This window comes from Cetorhinus maximus, chromosome 17 (genome assembly GCF_964194155.1).
Source record: "Cetorhinus maximus chromosome 17, sCetMax3.hap1.1, whole genome shotgun sequence".
In the NCBI taxonomy this organism is placed as follows: Eukaryota; Metazoa; Chordata; class Chondrichthyes; order Lamniformes; family Cetorhinidae; genus Cetorhinus; species Cetorhinus maximus.
Genome location: NC_135895.1, coordinates 24,797,401 through 24,819,862, shown reverse-complemented (window position 1 = coordinate 24,819,862; position 22,462 = coordinate 24,797,401). Strand labels below are relative to the sequence as shown.

Genomic DNA, 22,462 nt, shown 5'->3' with positions numbered 1-22,462 from the left:
AGGTCAGAGGGGGATGGGGCATCTCTGCCTTCCTCCAGGTGCCCCTTCTCCTCAAGGAGTTAGGAAGGGTCCATCAGGCACCCAAAGGGAAGAGGAGAACCAGCAAGTTACCCCAGGGACATCCACCCAAGAGTGCCCTGCCACTTCAACTCCTCTTTGCCAGTGACCCCACCGTCTCCAGCAGGTCAGGCTGAGGAGGACGCACCTGCCCCAGAGCAGGAAACCATTAGCAGACCAGAGCCCTCAGGGCCTCAGGCCTCCATAGGATGCTGCCGAAGTCATCTCAGAAAACAGAGCATAGCAGTCAGCAGGCTGCCTCCACCTCTGTTGCGGATGTCGGGGCTGCACCCAGACATAGCGGTAGAGTTAGAAAAATTACAAGCTATTGAATGTACACTGGTGCATGGGTATTCATTCATTGAATATACTTCGCACTTTTGTAAACATATTCTGCTTTATTCCCTCTCCAAGTCTCCTGGATTCAATGGATATTCAAGTGGTGCAACGTTCCGCATGCATTCAGGAGTCAAACATATACCACCGCACCCCTCAACCAAAGAACTCCCATCTGGAACTTCAGTTGCATTGATTCCCACATGATCTCACCACAGTGAGTAGCCTTTATTTCCACATCTGTGCCATCAGCAAAGGCACGTCATATGTGACTATGATGGCTGGCCAATATACCCTTAAATCTCAGGCAGACATCAGTGGGGCATGGGTGAATCATTCATCAGGCTTATTGATCATCCTGCTGCTGTCACATTGATCTCTGTTTTTTTGGATGGCAAAATAAATTGTCGCTGCTAACTAGCGAAAATGTCCCCAATGCATAGCTTGCAATGGCGTTTACTTTATGACAGTGAGCATTTTGAAAATGTAGTATCAAACGTCAAACACCTCAGGCTTCCATGCCTCCCTGCAGCTTGCGATCGTCCTCACGTTTAAGGCCAAACGTCCTTTCATGCTTAGTCCCCACTCTCCCCATGCATGACACTGAACTTGGGAAGTCAGGATCACCTGGGAAAATCTCAAATATCTACAAGAGGGGTATGAGTGTGTGATGTCAGGGAGATGTGCTCATCTTGATGAAGCTATCTCATTACCTCTGACGATCTTACATTGCTCCTGAGTGGCTGCTTAGTCGTGCTTCACAATATGCTTATATAAAGGCACAGCTCACACCACTATATGGAGCTCATTGCATGATAGCGCACTCATTGACTTGGACTATATGGAAAGAACAGGCCTTTGTGAGCTAGACAATGTTGAGGACCAGCATGATTTCGCACATCTCCAGTCCGCAGGTCTGTGAGGGAAGAAGTTATCATTGACTGATGCATCAGTACTGATTGGGCCACGTTTCTCCATAATGCAAAGGACATCCAGGACAGAAACTTGGCAGGCTTCTGAGTGTTAGTAAACAAGCAAATTATTGTCCTGGTGAGGAACTCCTTGTAAGGGCAATGCGAACACACTTTGCAGCTTTGGGTGCATGATGTAGAGTTGCAGGTCACTGTGTCCAGATGTGCAAGAGGCTGTTGGGGGTCAGTGACAGGATGATGCCTCTCCATTATGCGCCTATCAGAGCTGGCGATGGGAGACATGGATGCTGCTCCCTCTTGAGAAGTCCAAGCGCAAACTACTGGTTCGAGCTGCATGACTAAGCTGGTGTCATACTGACATTAGTGCATCTATGTTTGAATCAGCTTTTCAGCCACTTGAAAGCTGCCATGCCCACTAACTTGGTGATGCTATTATTGAAAGGAGTATACTAGTTGGAGTTGCTTCAGGACATGCGCTGATGGAGTGCAATGCACATTCCACAGCTGCCACATGTTGCCAAGGCTACTATGCATTCCAAGGACGACTCCATCATTAGGGCAGAAGGTGACGAAAGCAGCTTCCACAATCATTGTGAGATTTATGACTTCTCCTGAGATGTTCACGCTGAAAATAATGGTGTTGTAGCATCCCCTGCGTTGAAGGCTGAAGACAGTCCCATTTGTGAGAAGTAATTATGACCTTATTCCTCCTTGAACTTTGTGGTAATGAGGTTGTCACAGGCATGTCTGTTGCATCATGCTCGTGCAATGGCTTCCTCATGGGGCTTGCCCTCTTCAGATTCATCACCTTGCATGTCCTCCTCATCTGAGGAGGCGTCTTATGTCTCGATGTCTCCCTCAGGGAAATCAACCTTCCCTTTACTGTGCAAGGTTACGCAGGGCACAGCAAATAAAGATAATGCAGGAGACCTTCTGTGGTGAGTATTGGAGAGCCCCACCTGACCAGTCCAAATATTGGAAGTGCATCCTCAGGAGGTCAATTGTTTGCTCGATCATGGACATTGTGGGTAATGTGCTATATTGTACCTCTCCTCAGATCCACTCTAAGCATCGAAGCCCCTCAAAGATCTGTGGTACCTGGGAGTGACTCGAGATGTAAGAGTTGTGAGAGCTCCCTGGGTACCTGGCACATGACATGTTTTCAGAGGTTGTAAATAATCTGCACGCTGAGAGAGTGAACTCCTTTTCTGTTAATGAATCTTGTAAGCTGCTGCCAAGGAGCTCTAAAGGCCATGTGTGCAGTTGATAGTGTCCTGCATTTGTGGGAAACCTGAGTCGCAGCGAATTGCACAGCTCTGGGAGCCTGGCTTGCTTCATACATGCAGAACTGCATGGAGTGGTGAGCTTTATTGTAAAGGGTATCTGTTGGCTCTGTTGCCTCCCTTATACATTTGTGAATGGCTGATTGTGAGATTCCACAAGGCTCCTCAGTGGGGCCCCGGGAGGATCTGATGGCGAAAAGATTTGCTGCGGCAGTAACTTTCAAAGCCACCGACATGGATGCCCTCCAAGTCCTCAAGTCATGAGGTCATCACGGAGATGGTGGCAAATATGCGTTACTACATCCCTAGACAAGCCAAGTCACCTCTGGCACTGTCTTTCGCTTATCTCCAGATATGACCTGCATCTTCTGTAGGCCCTAGGTGGCGCCAAATATCTTTGTGGACGATGCTGCTCATCGGGAGCGTCTGGGGCTTCCTGGGGTCTCTCTGGCATTGCCTCCTCAGGGCGATGTTCTTGCTGGAGCTGAGCCAATCAGCGACGGGCCCTTCTTCTCCTCTTGAATGGTCTCCCTCCATCTCCAAGGCAATAATCAGATCTCAAGCCCTGATCTGCCCTCAGTGTGTATATGGCACCCCCTAGTCACCACTTGCAGGACGATTACATCCTGGAGGTCGGCAGGTGGCTGGACATCTCCCTCAGACATGCCTCCGCATTCACTGCAAGGGTATTTATTAGGCCGAGTAGACCCATGTGCTCAGACTACTGTTAGTTCTTTCCAGCAGCCTAGAAATTAACTATTGAGACCCAGTCCTTGTACTTATGCCATGACTGTGAGCATGGTGCCTTGTATGCCTTGCACACTGGGGACATTGAGGCCTGTGGGGTCATGTTCCTTCTGTGCAGCAGCTATGGCACTCGATTGTTTGATCAACCTTCCATTTTGGCATGCCTCAGCAAGGATCAGATGGCCATTAAGACCAACTTCATTGCAGTGCCAATACCAATTGGATTCTCACCTGAATGTGCAGTATCAGTAAAGGAGTACAGCAGGTCCATTGCGCATTAGACCTTGAGTCTAGCATTCGACAGAGCCACACTCTCCATGGTTGGAGCAGGAAGTCAATAGGGTGCCCTTCACTTGGCCTAAATTTGTTGTGTTAACCCCTCCCATATGCCCTGAGTCCTCCTCCCTACTGGGTTTCTTGAGCCTGTTTTTCTAACTGCGTCATTGATCACTGAGTGAGAACATGGCATCCCCAACCCACCCCTTCCAGATCAAGGACAACCTGGAGGACCAGAGATGGGTGTTCCCCCCCACTTCATACACGAATGCGTATGGAGACATTACTCTTTGACCAGGGTGATGAGAGCCATGTACAAAAAGCCTCACATGGACACATATCACTTGTCTCCACTACCCTCAAAACTCTTTCGAGAAATCATCCGCATGATCTCTTGTCAACCATGACCATTCACCTGGGTGGATGGAGGTTTGGAGCTGCGAGTTGGCTGCCTTCCATCAGCCATGCCCTTGGAGGTATCCACCTCCCACCCTCCCTGCCTCTGACTGCAACTGATGGCAAATGGCACTTGTTATGAGATTCAGGAGTCAGGAACCAACCTGATGCTCTGAAGTAGAGTCATATGGACTCGAAACGTTAACTCTGTTTCTCTCTCCACAAATGCTGCCAGACCTGCTGAGTTTTTCCAGCAGTTTCTGTTTTCATACCTGATGCAATTCACCATAGAGAGGAGAACACAAGTGAGTATCTTTGGCATCCAGTTACCTCTTAATTATTAGGGTGTCCCTTTAGTCACTTCAGCTGATGGGGTGGTAATTGGCCTGGTTGGATTTGTCCTGCTTTTTGTGTACAGGACATAGCTGGGTAGATGCCAGTGTTGTAGCTGTACTGGAACAGCGTGGCAAGTTCTGGAGCACTTCAGTGCTATTGCCGGAATATTGTCAGGGCCCATAACCTTTGCCCATAGCTTCAGCAGTTTCTTGACATCGCGTGGAGTGGATCGAATTGGCTGAAGCCTGGCAACTCCAGAGGAGGCCGAGATGGATCATCCACTCGGCACTTCTGGCTGAAGATTGTAGCAAATGCTTCAGCCTTACATTTTGCACTGATGTGCTGGGTTCCTCCATCATTGAGGATGGGGATATTTGTGCAGCCTTCTCTTCTAGTGAGTTGTTTAATTGTCTGCCACTATTCACGATGTGGCAGGACTGCAGAGCTTAGATCTGATCTGTTGGTTGTGGGATCGCTTAGCTCTGTCTATCACTTGCTGCTTATGCTGTTTGGCATGCAAGTAGTCCTGTGTTGTAGCTTCACCAGGTTGACACCTTATTTTTAGGTATGCCTGGTGCTGCTTCTGGCATGCCCTCCTGCACTCTTCATTGAACCAGGGTTGTTTCCCTGGCTTGATGGTAATGGTAGATTGGGGGGATGTGCCAGGCCATGCGGTTACAGATCGTGTTTGAGTACAATTCTGCTGCTGCTGATGGCCCAGTGCCTCACGGATGCCCAATCTTGAGTTGCTAGATCTGTTTGAAATCTAACCATTTAGTACGGTGGTAGTGCCACAGAACACGATGGAGGGTATCCTCAATGTGAAGGCTGGACTTTGTCTCCATAACGACTGTGTGGTGATCACTCCTATTGATACTGTCATGGACAGATGCACTTGCGGCAGTCAGGTTGGTGAGGATAAGATCAATTATGTTTTTCCCTCTTGTTGGTTCCCTCACCACCTGCTGCAGTCCCATTATGTCATTTAAGACTCAGCCAGCTAGGTCAGTAGTGGTGCTACCTAACCACCCTTGGTGATGGACATTGAAGTTCCCCACCCAGAGTACGTTCTGTGCCCTTGCCGCCCTTAGTACTTCCTCCGTGGTGTTCAACATGGAGGAGCACTGATTCATCAGCTGAGGGAGGGCAGAACATGGCAATCAGCAGGAGGTTTCCTTGCCCATGTTTGACCTGATGCCATGAGACTTCATGGGGTCTGGTGCCAATGTTGAGGACTACCAGGGCAACTCCCTCCTGACTGTATACCACAGTGCTGCCACCTCTGTTGGGTCTGTCCTGCCAGAGGGACAGGACATAGCCAGGGATGGTAATGGTGGTGTCTGGGACAGTATGTGTAAGATATGATTCCACGAGGATGACTATATCAGGCTGTTGCTTGACTAGTCTGTGAGACAGTTCTCCCAATTTGCAGGGTTGATAGGGCTGAGTTTGCTGTTGTTGTTGCTAGTGCCTAGGTCGATGCCAGGAGGTCTGTCCGCTTTCATTCCTTTATTGTTACTTTGTAGCGGTTTGATACAACTGAGTGGCTTGCTAGGCCATTTAAGAGTCAACCACATTGCAGGTAAGGACAACAGGTTCACACTAGTGAACCAGCTGGTTTTTTTTTACAACAATGTAAATGGTCATCATTAGACTTTTAATTCCAGAATTTTTATTGAATTCATGCCATGGTGGGGTTTGAACCCGAGTCCCCAGAGCATTACCCTGGGTCTTGGGATTACTAGCCCAGCGACAATACCACTATGCCATTGTCTCCCTCTGAGGGAAATTTACACAGTTCTCTGCAGCAAAGAGTGAGAATCCAGAAGGCTGTGTTGCTTGCCAAATGCCAGGGTTCAGGACATCTATTCAGCTGGGGAATTGCTTCCAATAATTTCCCCACCACTGAGATTAGACTGACTGGCCTGTAGTTCTCTGGTTTATCCCTTCCTCCCTTCTTGAAAAAATGGTACCACATTGACTTTCCTCCAGTCCTCTGGCACCTCTCCTGTAGCCAGAGAAGTATTGAAAATTGTTGCCAGCGCCCCTGCTTACTCCTCCCTTGCCTCACTTAACAGCCTGGGATACATTTCATCCAGGCCTGGAGATTTATCTACTTTTAAAGGTTATTGCAGAATATAAAAGCTCAAGGTGTAGAGGGTAACATATTGGAATGGATAGGGGATTGGCTAGCTAACAGTGTGTATGCATAAATGGGTCTATTTCTGGTTGGCAGGATGTAACGAGTGGTGCGCCACAGGGATCAGTGCTGGGGCCCCAACTTTTTACAATTTATATAAATGACTTGGATGAAGGCATCAAAGGTATGGTTGCTAAATTTGCTGAATGCACAAAGATAGGTAAGAAAGTAAGTTGTAAAGAGAGCATAAAGAGCCTACAAAGGGACATAGATAGGTTGAGTGAGTGGGCAAAGATCTGGCAAATGGAGCATAATGTGGGCAAATTGTACAGGACACTGGTGAGAGCACATTGGAGTACAGTGTACGGCTTAAGGGGCTGAACGGCCTAATCTTGTTCCTGTGTTCTTAAATAGGACTTGGTATAGGATAAGATCAGTGTGGGAGAACGTTGGATGAGCTGAAGTTTATTGAAAGTAAAGGATAGGCAGTCGGCCAAGAATGTGCTAGAAATTTTCTCATGGGATGACTGAAGTTCCCACTTGTATATGAAAATTGAATGAGAATACATTAATGGAGTGAATTGATTTCCTATGGTGCCCACAGACCTATGGGTAGAATTTTACACCCTCCAGGGTGCAGGCATAAAATTGGGCATAATGACATGGGTGCAGTCCTGGAGTCAATTGCTTGCCCCAACTGCAAATTTATCACTGACAGGGGAGACATCGGGCAGCCCGTCTGCCACGGACCAATTGAGGCCACTTAAGGGTCTCTTTCAGCACCCGCCGCAATTTCTCCTGTGTCCTTATGTCCTTTTCACAACTTACTTTCTTACCTATCTTTGTGTCATCAGCAAATTTAGCAACCATATCTTTGGTCCCTTCATCCAAGTCATTTATATAAATTGTAAAATGTTTAGGCCCCAGTACTGATCCCTATGGCGCATCGCTTGTTACATTCTGCCAACCAACTAGGAAGCCTGGAAGCTCTCACTGCTCGGGCAGCTGGTGGCAAGTCGAGGAGGTCACCTCCATTATGGGTCCGCTGGGCACATTGGAGGTCCCTCCACTATCTTCTCCCCCACCTGGGTTTCCCCTCCCACCTTGGTCTGTCCACCTTGGCACCCCATCCCCCTGCACTATGGCCTGCTAGCCTGGTCCACCAAAATCGACAACAAACCTCACACTCCCTGCCAATTCCACCCACCCCCACCTCCCCTCCCCCACTCCACATCCAGCTCCAGTGAAGATCTCTTTTGGGGATTGGATGTGGCCATTGATCCCCGTAGCACTGCTGAGACCATTTGATTGGCCAGTAGCTCTCAGAGGCGGGACTTCCTTCCCAGCTGAGGCAGAAGTCTCGCCCTGAGCCAATTAATGCCCCTCTGAGTGTTAAATGGCTTCTGATCATTCAGAAATCACATTGGAGGTGGTTCTTGAATCTAGTTCCAAATAATTAAACCAAAAAAAAACTAACAGTGCTTGTAATAATAAACTTAACAGCAAAGAAATGAACATTTCAAGGTTGTTTTAAATAGCTCGAATAAAACTAATTTGGCTCAGGATAAAATGATAGTGATTAATGATATATATTCTTAACTGAAAGCTGGGGTATCCTTTTACAGCTGTAAAACAAACTGTTAAACTTTGCAGTGCATTTCAATGTTAATGATCAATATACTTTACCTTTTCTTGCAAATCTGATTTTATGATCAGGATTTCTTCCGCATGGCCAACTTCTTTGTCTCGTTTCAGTACCCGGCCCTCTTTATCAATTATCTTCCAGATCAGAAGGCATGCATCCTCTGAAACCGTCACCAGGTACAGATCATCAAAGGTAACGACCATCTATGCAGAGAAAAAGAAAAGAACTGCCCATCACTACATAAAAGCAGCGTTGCAAGGATTTTGAAAAGTGTGCACTACTCACTTTCTCACATCTTGCTGGGAGAAATAGCTAACATTTAAAAGAAACAGAAGCCATGGATTCCATTGTACTTTGTCTAGCAGCTGCGGTTAGTGACCTGGTATCACTTGGGGTGCGTTTTCCAACTATGCTGCTGAGCCATTACAAGAAAGATTAGTAATGTTCAAAAGAATAAAAAAATTAAGGAGATGAAGAAAAGAATGACAGATGGACTTTGTGATTCGAGATGTGATACAGGAAAAATATTACACAACAAATTGACATCTTTCAGCAAAGATGCGAATAGAAAGCATTTTGGTGTCTGATTTTTGAAAGTTTGCTGCAAATTCTCAGTCAATTGAAAGTATTGTCAAAAAACTAATCAAGTACAAGGAAAATGTCATCCTACTGTAAATTGACGCAAGTTATTTGAATCCTAAATAGCTCATTATCAATGCTATATTTAGATTATCGTGAAATTTTAGGAACTCTGCCCTTATATAAAAGCTTAATGATGAAGGAGGATTTCAAAGATCATGCTGGGCCTATGCTACATAGCCACTACTTTGTGGGAGTATGGAGGGCAGGCAGGAAGAGTTCTTTCAATCTCTGGACAGTCTCACAGAATTGGACCAGATGAGAGTAAAACTCCTTTTACTCTGTCAGAACAGCATACTTTAACCCACTAACTTTAGAACTGAGTTCCTTATTGCAGCACCTTGCAATGTAAATTGTGGGACGCAGTGGCATAGTGGTAACGTCACCAGACTGCCAATCTCGTCGGCCCAGTCTAATGCTCTGGGGATACGGGTTCAAATCCCATCGTGGCAGCTGGTGGAATTTAAATTTGACAAATGAATCTCGAATTGCCTCAGTGATGATGAAATTATCATTGTTGTTAAAAGCTCACCTGGGTTTAGGTAAGGGAATCTACCATCCTTATATGGTCTGATCTACTTGTGACTCTAGACCCGCAGCAATGTGGTTGACTCTTAACTGCCTCCTGAATTGGCCTAACAAACCATTCAGTTGAAGGCCAATGATGGGCAACAAATGCTGGCCTTGCCAGTGATGCCCACATCACATGAGACAATAAAGAAAAAAATATAGTAGCCACACATGTGGCATCTCTGAAAAAAATTACAGCTTGATGATGAGTTTTAGGTATTTTTGTGTTGTGACATTGTTTCCCTTAGGAGTTATGCTTCCCATCTAAAGGTCTATCTGAAAATTGTACTAGGTGAGCAAATAGGTGTCCAAGATTTCCCTCTGCCAGCCATCATTTTACAGATGAGAAACGGCAGCCTACAGTTGAAATTCCTCACCCTCCACTCCACATTGAGTGGCAGTTTTAAACTTTAAAACTTGTAACCTGTTTGTATATGTTCTTATCCCTTCAAACTTCCAGGGATGTGAAATATTATTCATTTCACAGCTCTCAAAATCATAGAAAAGTATTAGCAGATTTGAACTTGCATTATTCATAGGTTTTTGCTTATATTGTCCTGTTTCACTAACAACTTGTACTGTGACCTGATTCTAAACAAGAATCATGCAGGCCTTCAATTAAGCTGCCGTACTTCCCAGACAGGTTCCTCTTTCAGAAAATTTAGATGGAACATACTTGGATTTCCAAAAGACTTTCGCTAAGGTGCCACATAAAAGATTAAAACGCAAGATAGGGGCCCATGGCGTTGGGGGTAATATATTAGCATGGATGGGGGATAGGTAACAGACGGGAAGAAAACAATAGGGATGAACAGGACATTTTCAAGTTGGCAGGCTGTAACTAGTGGCTGTAACTTGTGCAAGGATCGCTGTTCTGGCCTCAGCTATTTGCCATCTTTATTAACAACAATTGTCGTTATATATATATAAATGAATCAGATGAAGAGACTGAGAACAATGCATCTAAGTTTGCTGATGATACAAAGTTGGCTGAGAACATAAGCTGTGAGAACACAAAGAGGCTCCAGAGATATAGAACACAGTAAGGTGGCAGATGGACTATAGTGAGAGGAAGTATTCGGTTATTCACTTTGGTAACAAGGGCCTGAATTTTACCTTTGGCGGGCTTGTGTGATCGGCGGGCCCAGGAGTGGTCGGGAAACAGGCCCCGACCACGATTGGCCCCCGACCATGATTTCACGCTGGCTGGCCAATTAATGGCCAGCCAGCGTGAAACGTGCGCTGAAAAGCTCAGCACTGCTGGGGTGGGAAGAGGGTGGGTGATGATGTCACCGCGGGCGTGGTTGAGCGGTGTGAGAAAGCTGTCTCAGGGAGCTGCAGACCTGATAAAGCTAAAATAAAGGTTTAAAAAGTTGCAAAGAAATGTCCATACATCACAATCAATCACCTGAAAATATAGCTGATAAAATGCTGTCCACAGATATTTATTTTTATTTTATTTCATAACAGAAATTTCATCCCGCCCTTGAATGACATTTGATGAAAAATGCAAAGGCCGCCTGGGCGATTTGCCTGTCCGCCAGCCGTAAGGTTGGGCGGGCCATGAGAAATTGGAGACAATAGCACTGTTAATGGGCTTAATTGCCCTCTTAATTATCGGCGGGCATGCTTCCGACTTTTGCGCACGCTCGCCGAGCGAAATATTGTGAGAGTGCGTAATGACATTGGGATGCTCGCCCGATGCCGTCTCGCCCGATTTTATGCCCGCCCGCGGGGCGTAAAATTCAGCCCAAGAACAGACAAAAAGAATATTTTTTAAAAGGTTTAACCTTTACATGTTGATGTTCAAGGGGACTTGGGTGTACTCATACAAGGAACACCAAGTTAATATGCAGGTACAGCAAGTGATTAGGAAGACAAATCGCATGTTGGCCTTCAGTGCAAGGAGATTGGAGTAGAAGGATAAAGAAATCTTGCTACAATTGTGCAATTAACACCACACCAGGAGTACTGTGCGCAGTATTGGTCTCCATAACTAAGGAAGGATATACTTGTCTTGGAGGCGATGCAGCGAAGGTTCACTAGATTGGTTCCAGGGATGAGAGGGTTGTCCTATGAAGAGAGGCTCAGTAAATTGAGCCTATATTCTCTGCAGTTTAGAAGAATGAGAGGTGATGTCATTGAAACATACCAGATTCTGAAAGATCTTGACAGGGTAAACACAGAGGTTGTTTCCCCAGCTAGGGAATCTCAAAATTGGAGGCACAGTCTCAGGATAATTTAATCAGGATCTCAGGATCATTTAAGACTGAGATGAGGAAAAATTTTTCACTCAGAGGGCTGTGAATGTTTGGAATTTCCTACTCCAGAGGATTGTGGGTGCCCAATCGGTGAGTAGATTTAAGATTGAGATCGACAGATTTTTGATCTCCCAGGGAAGAGATATAGGGAGCAGATGGGAAAGTGGAGTTGAGGCAGAAGATCAGCTATGTTCATATTGAATGGCACAGGAGGCTCAAGGGTTGAATGGTTTACTCCTGCTCCTTTTCCTTATGTTATGTTAAAAATATGCTGGATTATAAAGTAAGTTGTTAGCTGTTGTTTCAATACTCATTAATTAAATTAGCTTTTTCAGACAGGAGTCAATACTATACCTTTATACCATCTCTGTTTTCAGTTCAACTAACATTTGGTCTCTAAACTTCAAAAGGAATGTTAAGGCAAACATAAAACGCTCTGATATACTACCTTAGTGATTGGCCCAGCATGTGCCTGATACTCATTCCATTCTGGTTTTACAGGTAGTGGGACTTTCATACTTCGTACTTCCCCCTTGGCAGTGCCTAGGAACAACATTCGCCCAGAATGTGACATAACAACACAGGTATATGCAACATCATTCGATGGAACTTCCCGAATAATCTGAATAGGGAGGAGCAAAAAAAAAACAAAGGAAATGATTCAGGGAGTTTCAGTCATGGAAACAATCAACATGTGAGGTTTCAACCTGAAAACAAAACCCTATTTTAGAAAGTTAGAAAGTTGTGGATAGTAGAATAATATAATGGTATCATTATAGAAGGTATATTTCATAAGGAGAGGCACGTTAGGGATCTTACTTCATGAAAATGAAACAAACTGGAATTCACTAGGATTTTAAATTGGAGAGTAAATTATGTCATTTTGCAGCCATATATAATAAATACATTGTTATTAGTACCCTTCCTTTCTTGGAATCTAATGTTTGAAAGCAAAACCAAAACAAATTACTTTTTTCTTAGAATGAAATCTTAACTTTGTTTCCTGATTTTTTTTGTTGCTGAGAACAGGGTTACAGAGTCATCAATAATAGAGCAGAAAAATCTGCTCACTTATCAGTTCCTACGTGAGGAATGCAATATTTTCAAACATGTCGAATATCATGTACTGCTTTACCTTTGAATAACCAATAATTCACCAGCATGTTCCAAGAAATTCTATTGACAGAAAAGATGTCATCAAGAATTTAGAATCAGGTCTAGCTTGGAAGTGCAAAATGGCATGGGGTTGCTGAAGACCTTATGGATAGCCCAATTGGCTCTTTGTTATCATATGAGCCCTCACTTCACATTTACATGTAAGTTGTCCGTATCATATTGCTTTATCATATTATGAATAACAATGGATAACCTTTATGAACATAATATTTCACAAGCACGTTTTGTAAAGGCTAGCTACTCTTCTAACTGGTCTTTCCCAAGAGTAAAAGTGAAAGAAATGCCTCCCTTTTCCTGTTCCTCCTACACCTCTGCTTGGTTCCTACTCTATCTTTCTGCCTGCCTTTCTTTTCACCTCTCTCTTCAACTATCATGGTATCACAGTATCTTTACAGTGCAGAAGGAGGCCATTTGGCCCATTGAGTCTGCACTGGCTCTCTGAAAGAGCATACCACCATTCCCACACCCCTGCCTTATCCCCACAACCTTGCACATTCTCTCTCTTCAGGGAGAAATCCAATTCCCTTTGGAATACCTCAATCGAGTCTGCCTTTACCAAGCTTTCAGGTAGTTTGCTCCAGACTCCAACCACCCTTTGGGTGAAAAAGTTTTCCCCACATCATATTTAATCCTTTTGCCAATTATTTTGAATCTGTGCCCTCTAGTTCTTGATGTGCTCTTAAGTTGGAACAGTTTCTCACTATTTACCATGTCCATAAGACCATAAGACATAGGAGCAGAAATTAGGCCATTCGGCCCATCGAGTCTGCTCCACCATTCAATCATGGCTGATAAGTTTCTCAACCCTATTCTCCCGCCTTCTCTCCGTAACCTTTGATCCCCTTACCAATCAACAACCTATCTATCTCGGTCTTAAATACACTCAATGACCTGGCCTCCACAGCCTTCAGTGGCAATGAATTCCATAGATTCACCACTCTCTGGCTAAAGAAGTTTCTCCTCATCTCTGTTCTAAAAGGTCTTCCCTTTACTCTGAGGCTGTGCCCTCGGGTCCTAGTCTCTCCTACTAATAGAAACATCTTCCGCATGTCCACTCTATCCAGGCCTTTCAGTATTCTGTAAGTTTCAATCAGATTCCCCCCCATCCTTCTAAACTCCATCGGGTATAGACCCAGAGTCCTCAAACGTTCCTCATATGTTAAGCCTTTCATTCCTGGGATCGTTCTCGTGAACCTCCTCTGGACCCTCTCCAGGTCCAGAACATCCATCCTGAGATACAGGGTCCAAAATTGCTCACAATATTCTAAATGTGGTTTGACCAGAGCCTTATAAAGCCTCAGCAGCACATCCCTGCTTTTATATTCTAGTCCTCTCGAAATAAATGCCAACATTGCATTTGCCTTCCTAACTACCGACTCAACCTGCAAGTTAACCTTAAGAGAATCCTGGACTAGGACTCCCAAGTCCCTCTGCACTCCAGATTTCTGAATTCTCTCCCCATTTAGAAAATAGTCTATGCCTCTATTCTTCCTATCAAAGTGCATGACCTCACACTTCCCACGTTGTATTCCATCTGCCACTTCTTTGCCCATTCTCCTAACCTGTCCAAATCCTTCTGCAGCCTCCCCGTCTCCTCAATACTACCTGTCCCTCCACCTATCTTTGTATCATCTGCAAACTTAGCCAGGATGCCCTCAGTCCCTTCATCTAGATCATTAATGTATAAAGTGAAAAGTTGTGGTCCCAACACTGACCCCTGCGGAACTCCACTAGTCACCGGCTGCCATCCTGAGAAGGACCCCCTTATCCCTACTCTCTGCCTCCTGCCAGACAGCCAATCTTCTATCCATGCTAGTACCTTGCCTCTAACACCATGGGCTCTTATCTTACTGAGCAGCCTCCTGTGCGGCACCTTGTCAAAGGCCTTCTGGAAGTCCAAGTAGATAACATCCATTGGCTCTCCTTTGTCTAAGCTACTCGTTACCTCCTCAAAGAATTCTAACAGATTTGTCAGGGATGAACTCCCCTTGATGAAACCGTGCTGACTTTTCCCTATTTTACCATGCACTTCCAAGTATTCTGAAATCTCATCCTTAATAATGGACTCTAAAATCTTACCAACGACCGAGGTCAGGCTAATTGGCCTGTAATTTCCCGTCTTTTGCCTCACTCCCTTCTTAAACAGGGGGGTTACATTAGCGATTTTCCAGTCCTCTGGGACCCTCCCTGACTCGAGTGATTCCTGAAAGATCACCACTAACGCCTCCACTATCTCTTCAGCTATCTCCTTCAGAAATCTGGGGTGTAATCCATCTGGTCCAGGTGATTCATCCACCTTCAGACCTTTCAGTTTTCCTAGCACCTTCTCTTTGGTAATGGCCACCATACTCACTTCTGCCCCCCGACTCTCTTGAACTTTGGGGATGTTACACGTGTCTTCCACCGTGAAGACTGACGCAAAGTACCTATTCAGTTCCTCCGCCATTTCTTTGTTCCCCACTACTACTTCTCCAGCGTCATTTTCCAGCAGCCCAATGTCCATTTTTGCCTCTCTCTTACCCTTTGTATATCTAAAAGAACTCTTGCAATTTTCTTTTATATTACTGGCTAGTTTACCCTCATATTTAATCTTCTCCCTTCTTATTTCTTTTTTAGTTGTGCTCTGTTGGTCTTTGTAGGCTTCCCAATCCCCTTCGCTGCATTGTATGCTTTCTCTTTAGCTTTTATGCTGTCCCTGACTTCCCTTGTCAGCTATGGTTGCCTCGTCCTCCCTTTAGTATGCTTCTTCTTCCTAGGGATGAATTTTTGCTGTGTCTCCCAAATTACTCCCAGAAACTCCTGCCATTGCTGTTCCACTGTAGTTCCTGCTAAGCTCATCTCCCAGTCAATTCTGGCCAGCTCCTCCCTCATGCCTCTGTAGTTGCCTTTATTCAACTGTAATACCATTACATCTGATTCCAGCTTTTTCCTCTCAAATTGCAGGGTAAATTCTATCATATTATGGTCACTTCCTCCTAAGGGTTCCTTCACCTTAAGGTCCCTTATCAAATCTGCCTCATTACACATCACTAAATCTAGAATTGCCTGTTCCCTAGTGGGCTCCACCACAAGCTGCTCCAAAAAGCCATCTTGTAGACATTCCACAAATTCCTTTTCTTGGGATCCACTACCAACCTGATTTTCCCAGTCTACCTGCATACTGAAATCCCCCATGATCACTGTAACCTTGCCTTTCTTACATGCCTTTCCTATCTCCTGGTGTATCTTGTGCCCCACATCCTGACTACTGTTCGGAGGCATGTACATAACTCCCATTATGGTTTTTTTACCTTTGCGGTTCCTCAACTCTACCCACACAGATTCTACATCATCTGACCCTACGTCATTTCTTGATTTCGATTTAATTTCATTTCTTACTAACAAAGCAACACCACTCCCTCTGCCAACCTGCCTATCTTTTCGATAGGATGTATATCCTTGGATATTTAGCTCCCAGTCCTGATCCCCTTGCAGCCATGTCTCCGTGATGCCCACCACATCATACCTGCCAATTTCAATTTGCGCCACAAGCTCATTTACCTTATTCGTAAACTGCATGCATTAAGATACAACACCTTCAGTCCTGTATTTCCTGTCCCCTTTCTCATTGTCGTCCTTTTATGTGATGTGCTTGAAGTTAGATTCCTAGCCCTTTCCAAACACACTGTCCTATTTTGTGTTCTGGGGACTTTAATAGCCTCTCCTGGGCTCTCCTTTCTTTTCAGTTTTTTCATAATTTTCCATTAAGTTGAATCCAACCCCCCACATGCTAACCTGCTGCTTGTATACCCTTCAGGATGTTGAATATTCTATCAAGTCTCTTGTCAGCCTTCTTTTCTCCAAGGAAAAGAGTCCCAGCCTCCCCAGTCTATCCTCATTACTACAGTTCTTTATCACTGGAATCATTCTTGTGAATCTCCTCTGTACTCTCTCCAAAGCCATCACATCCTTTCTCAAGTATGGCACCCAGAACTGGATGCAGTACTCCAGATAAGGCCTAACTAGTGTCTTGTACAAGTTCAACATGACCTCCTTACTCTTGTACTCAATGCCCCTGTTATTAAGCCTAAGATACTATATGCTTCATTAGCTGCTCTCTCAACATGCCCTGCCATCTTCAATGACCTATGTACATATACATTGGGGTCTCTCTGTTCCTGCACCTCCTTTAGAGGCTCTCCCTCTCTTTTATACTGCCTCACCATATTTTTTTCTGCCAAAATAAATTACCTCACACTTCTCTGCATTGAACTTCATCTGGTGAATTGTCTGCCCAGTCCACCAACATGTCTATGTCCTTTTGAAGATCAAGACTATCCCCATCACAGTTTTTAAAAAAAAGTTACAGCAGAGAAGGAGGCCATTCGGCCCATCTTGTCCATGCCAGCCCAAGGACACCCAAGTGCCCTTGCTAATCCCACCTTCCTGCACCCGGTCCATAGCCCTGCAGCTTACAGCACTTAAGGTGCAGATCCAGGTACTTTTTAAAAGAGTTTAAAGTTTCTGCCTCTACCACCAACTTGGGCAGCGAATTCCAGACACCCACTACCCTCTGCTTAAAAAAGTTCTTCCTCATGTCCCCCATACACCTTCTGCCACTTATGTCCCCTGGTTCTAGAATTCTCCATCAAGGGAAACAATTTTATCCTGTCCACTCTATCTATTCCCCTCATAATTTTGTACACCTCAATCAAGTCACCTCTCAGCCTTCTTTGTTCTCAGGAAAATAACCCCAACCTATCCAATCTCTCCTCGTAGCTACACTTTTCTTACCCTGGCAACATTCTTGTAAACCTCCTCTGCACTCTCTCCAGAGCTATTACGTCCTTCCTATAATGTGGTGACCAGGACTGCACACAATACTCCAGTTGTGGCCTCACCAGGGTTTTATACAATTCCAACATTATATCCTTACTTTTATATTCCATACCTCTGCCAATGAAGGAGAGCATTCCATATGCCTTCTTTACAACCTTGTCTACTTGTCTGCCTTCAGGGACCTGTGTACTTGTACGCCAAGATCTCTCACTTCATCTACCCCTCTTAGTATATTCCTACTTATTGTGTAATCCCTGTAACTGTTTGACCTCCCTAAATGTATGACCTCACACTTCTCTATGTTAAAATCCATCTGCCACTTTACCGCCCACTCCACCAACCCATCTATATCGTTTTGGAGATTATGGCGATCCTCTACACTATCCACTACTTGGCCAATCTTTGTGTCATCTGCAAATTTCCCAATCGTGCCCCCCACGTTCACGTCCAAATCGTTAATATATAGCACAAACAGCAAGGGTCCCAACACCGAGCCCTGTGGAACACCACTTGAGACAACTTTCCATTTGCAAGGGCATCCATCAACCATTACCCTTTGTTTCCTGTTACAAAGCCAACCTTTTATCCAGTTTGCCACATTACCCTGAATCCCATGGGCTTTTACTTTCCTGACTAATCTGCCATGTGGGACCTTGTCAAATGCCTTGCTAAAATCCATGTACACAACATCCACTGCACTACCTTCATCAACCCTTCTTGTCACTTCCTCAAAGAATTCAATCAAATTTGTGAGGCAAGACCTTCCTTTAACAAATCCACGCTGACCATCCCTGACTAGTCCATGCCTTTCCACATGACAGTTAATCCTATCTCTCAGGATTGATTCTACTAATTTGCTCACCACCGATGTAAGACTAACTGGCCTATAATTGTTTGGCATTTCCTTTGATCCCTTTTTAAACAATGGAACTACGTTTGCATTTCTCCAGTCCTCCGGTACCTCCCCTGTATCTAGTTAAGATTGGAAAATCATCCTCAGAGCATCTGCTATCTCCTCCCTGACTTCCTTCAGCAGCCTCGGAAACAATCCATCTGGCCCTGGTGACTTATCAACTTTCAAGGATTTCAACCCTTCGAGTACTTCCTCTCTCTTTATGACTATCCCGTCCAATATCTCACAGTGTTCCTCCTGGACTACTATATCTACATCCTCCCTTTCCTTTGTAAACACGGAGACAAAATATTCATTCAAAACCCTTCCCACAGCCTCTGCATCTACACACAAGTTTCCATCTTCATCACTGATAGGTCCCACTTTTTCCTTAACTAACCTTTGACAACATTTCCAATCTTCATATCATCTGCAAATTTTGAAATCATGCCCTGCACACCACAGTCTCGGTCATTAATATATATCAGGAAAAGCAAGGGTCCCAACACTGACCCTTGGGGAACTCCACTACAAACCTTCTTCCAATCTGAAAACAACTATTTATCACTACTCTCTGTTTCCTGTCACTCAGCCAATTTCTTATCCAAGTGCCTACTTTCCCTTTTATTCCATGACCTAGAATTTTGCTCACAAGTCTATCATAGGCTTTATTTGTCTTTTGCTTTTCACCTCCATTTCTCTCAAGGTCTTTCTTTCTGTCTCCTTTTTCTCTTTCCAATTATGATATTTTATATCAAAACATTTAAGCTATTTCAAATGATCGCAAGCACAAATCATAACCTCTTTCCTCACTCTTGGTTGACACTATTTCAGAATACCACAAACCTGATGCAATATGGTCCTGTACCATCATAAAAATAGAACAGATATTGCACAGTGGGAGGAATAATGTCCTATGATAAAGTGTTTAGATAAGTAAAAAACTGAATGGAAAAACCTGAAATTTAATGATACCTTGAAGTTTTAATTAGCTGTATACATATCATTCCATGGTTGATCATTGGCCCACAGGGTTTGAGATAAACAATCAGCATTCTCAAAAACACTCAATGTACATTTTTACTCATGTATTTAGATTTTAATTTTCAGGATTGTAGTGATGTTATGCAGATACAATTTATATTATGGTATTCAAAGTGGAACAATGTTTGGCAGTCATTGATTAACCGATAGAAGATTGTGTATTGAGAATTTTGTGACAACTGGGTTATTCTGCCTTCTTTTCTTTTACCCAGCTAAAGCTACCAATTGAATAAGATTTTTATCTATTCAATCTCAGAACTATCAGGTAATGTCCCTAAAAACTTGGGCTTTGAATCATGTCCACTTTACCTCAGGATACAACAGCACCTCCCCTTCACATTCTACACACCTGGGAATCAGTAATTTCTTTCAAAGTTCGATCAGACCCCACTGCAAATATGGTTTTACTATCCGGTGTGATACAAAGGCCAGTGTAACTGCAGGACTTCAGAACGCACTCAGATTCTCGCTTTCCAGTCAGTGTATTCCATTCATACACTGCACCATCCATACCACAGGAAATCAATTTACTGTCATCCAAATTCCAGACGATAGCACGAATCTATGTGGGGAATAAATGGAAGAACATCAGTGTATAATTTTTCAAATGCTCACTTTATCATATATTTCACAATGTTCCACTGCATTTTTGTACAAATAAAATAACATACATGATGTATGCTTTGAATCTGCAATATTCACTGATCATACAGACTTAAGGGCTGAATTTTTGTAAGACAGCGGAGGCAGGAACAGAAGAAGACAGGGCTGGAAAACCATGTCACTAAGGGCATGACAATTTTTAAAATGGAGTTGGAAAGTGGAAGCAGCAAGGCTCCCTCAAATGGTGGGCCTGTCATTTGGCATGCAAACCAGCTAATCGTCAGCTTGTTTAGGTATATTTTGCAATTTTTCAGAAGAGGCATGGAAACGAGGGTCTCCAGCCTGTACATGAGGAGGTGGTGACACAGCATGGGGAGTCAGTTGTGAATGTGGATGTTAGAACACTGTCAAATAAATAAGATTTTTATTTATTTAATCTCAAAACTATAGGTAATGTCCCTGAAAAGTTGGGCCTTGAACCATGTCCACAGTACCTCAGGATATAACAGCACCTCCCCATCAAATTCTACACACCTGGAAATTGATGATTTCTAAAAGGAGGAAGGCTCAAGGATCACCTCCTACATTGGCATACAGTAGACTTTGCATTATCAGTGCTCCCTGAGAGTTTGATTAGTGTGAATTGAGGTTGTAGGGGTTGGGCTATGGGAGTGGGGGGAAAAGGGGAAAATGAGACTGCTGAGATAGCAGGGGGTCCAGGAAGCCATGATAGTTCAGCTAAAGGCAATGAAAGCTATTCATGCAAATGGGAATTAGCTACTCTGAATTGGAGATGAGACGCAATGAGGAGCAGTCTCAGCAGCAGATTCAGACCCCTGAAGGACAGAGAGGTGAGGAATAAGGGCTGGGGAACAACAAAAGTGATACCCTCAGAACAGGATGTATTGACGAAGGAGAAGCTTCTAGAAATATCAAAGCAGTAGCATCACAGGAGGCTACGCTATCCAGGCAATTGGTTTCTGACCCATGCCCTCATTGAGGATCACCTCAGGTTTAACAACGTTATATGCCTTGCTGCTCTTCCCACTTATTCCATGCCTCCACCACCCCTATTTGGATGGCAACCATGCTCACTGGTAACTAATTGGCTTGCTCATTGAAAACCACATCAGGTGCCAATACACCATGGGGTCCAAGCCAGGAAATGCTCCCAACATGGGGTCCAACCCCAGAATGAAAATTCAGCCCAAAGTGTATCGCACATGAGCCAGATGTGAGTGAACAGTCAGTATATTCTGTAATTCTTTCCTGTAACAAATCTAAAGAGGAGGAATCAATGCACATACATTATTAGTTGTCAACCTTGGTTCTCTTGTTTTTGAATCAGAAGGTGGTGAACTCAAACCCCAGTCCAGATACCAGTACAACACCTGGCATTAGCACATTGATGACCACTGGTAGAGTTCAAGAGCCATTTACCACTAAGAAAATTCTACTCTTCTGATTATTCCAATGTAATAAAAATATGGATTTATTCTCATATTGTTATTCTGCATGCAACCTCTTTACTGAAAGTAAACAATTCCTAGAGTGCACAGTGCTGAGTGCAGGAAATGTGCTATGCTATGTATCATCTCAGTTTGCTGTTTTCTGTGATTACATTACCACTGATTACACAGGAGTGCTTATACTTTATTAAATATGTCTCCGGATATTCTTCCTTACTGTTTAATATCTCATCACAGAGCCACAGAATGGTTACAGCACAGGAGGAGGCTATTCAGCCCATTGTGTCTGTGCTGGCTCTCTGAAGAAGCAATTCACCTAGCGCCTTCTCCCATAGTCCTGCACATTCTTCCTTTTCAGATAATAAACCAATTCCCTCTTGAATGCCTCAATTGAACCTGCCTCCACCACACTCTCAGGCAGCGCATTGCAGATCCTAAACACTTGTTGCGCGAAAATCTTCTTCTCATGTCACCATTGCTTCCTTTGCCAATTATCTCAAATCTGTGCCCTCTGCATTTCTTTCATGCCTTCTGATTATTGTACTTCATTTACATTGCTATAACTCATGTGCTTATGCTTTACTACCTTCAAAGTTACTTATTTTACATTTAAGGTTGTTTTTCTATCCAGTCAGGTGTAAGATTACACATGTCCAATTGTACATACCCATGTTTTTGAACATGGAATTACCTTCAGCCAATAGTTAATTGATACAGCATTAATCAAGGCCATAGATGTGGAATTAGTGTTGGTCATATATCAATTGACCTGATATTACCCATGTTCATATGTGAAGATTACACAATCCTGTTTGTACTTATCCTTCTTATTAATACTGGAT

The 22,462-nt window shown here is 44.0% G+C and overlaps 1 protein-coding gene across 1 annotated transcript in view; it reads right to left on the bottom strand.

Moving 5' to 3' along the window:
* Positions 1-22,462, bottom strand: part of cfap57 (cilia and flagella associated protein 57) — a 94,889-nt gene that overhangs the window by 44,405 nt on the left and 28,022 nt on the right. The window contains exons 9-11 of the mRNA XM_078560846.1: positions 19,898-20,110; positions 12,067-12,240; positions 8,190-8,351 (exon numbers count right to left, since the gene is read on the bottom strand). Coding sequence (XP_078416972.1) covers positions 8,190-8,351; positions 12,067-12,240; positions 19,898-20,110 — 549 coding nt within the window. The remainder of the gene's footprint in view (positions 1-8,189; positions 8,352-12,066; positions 12,241-19,897; positions 20,111-22,462) is intronic.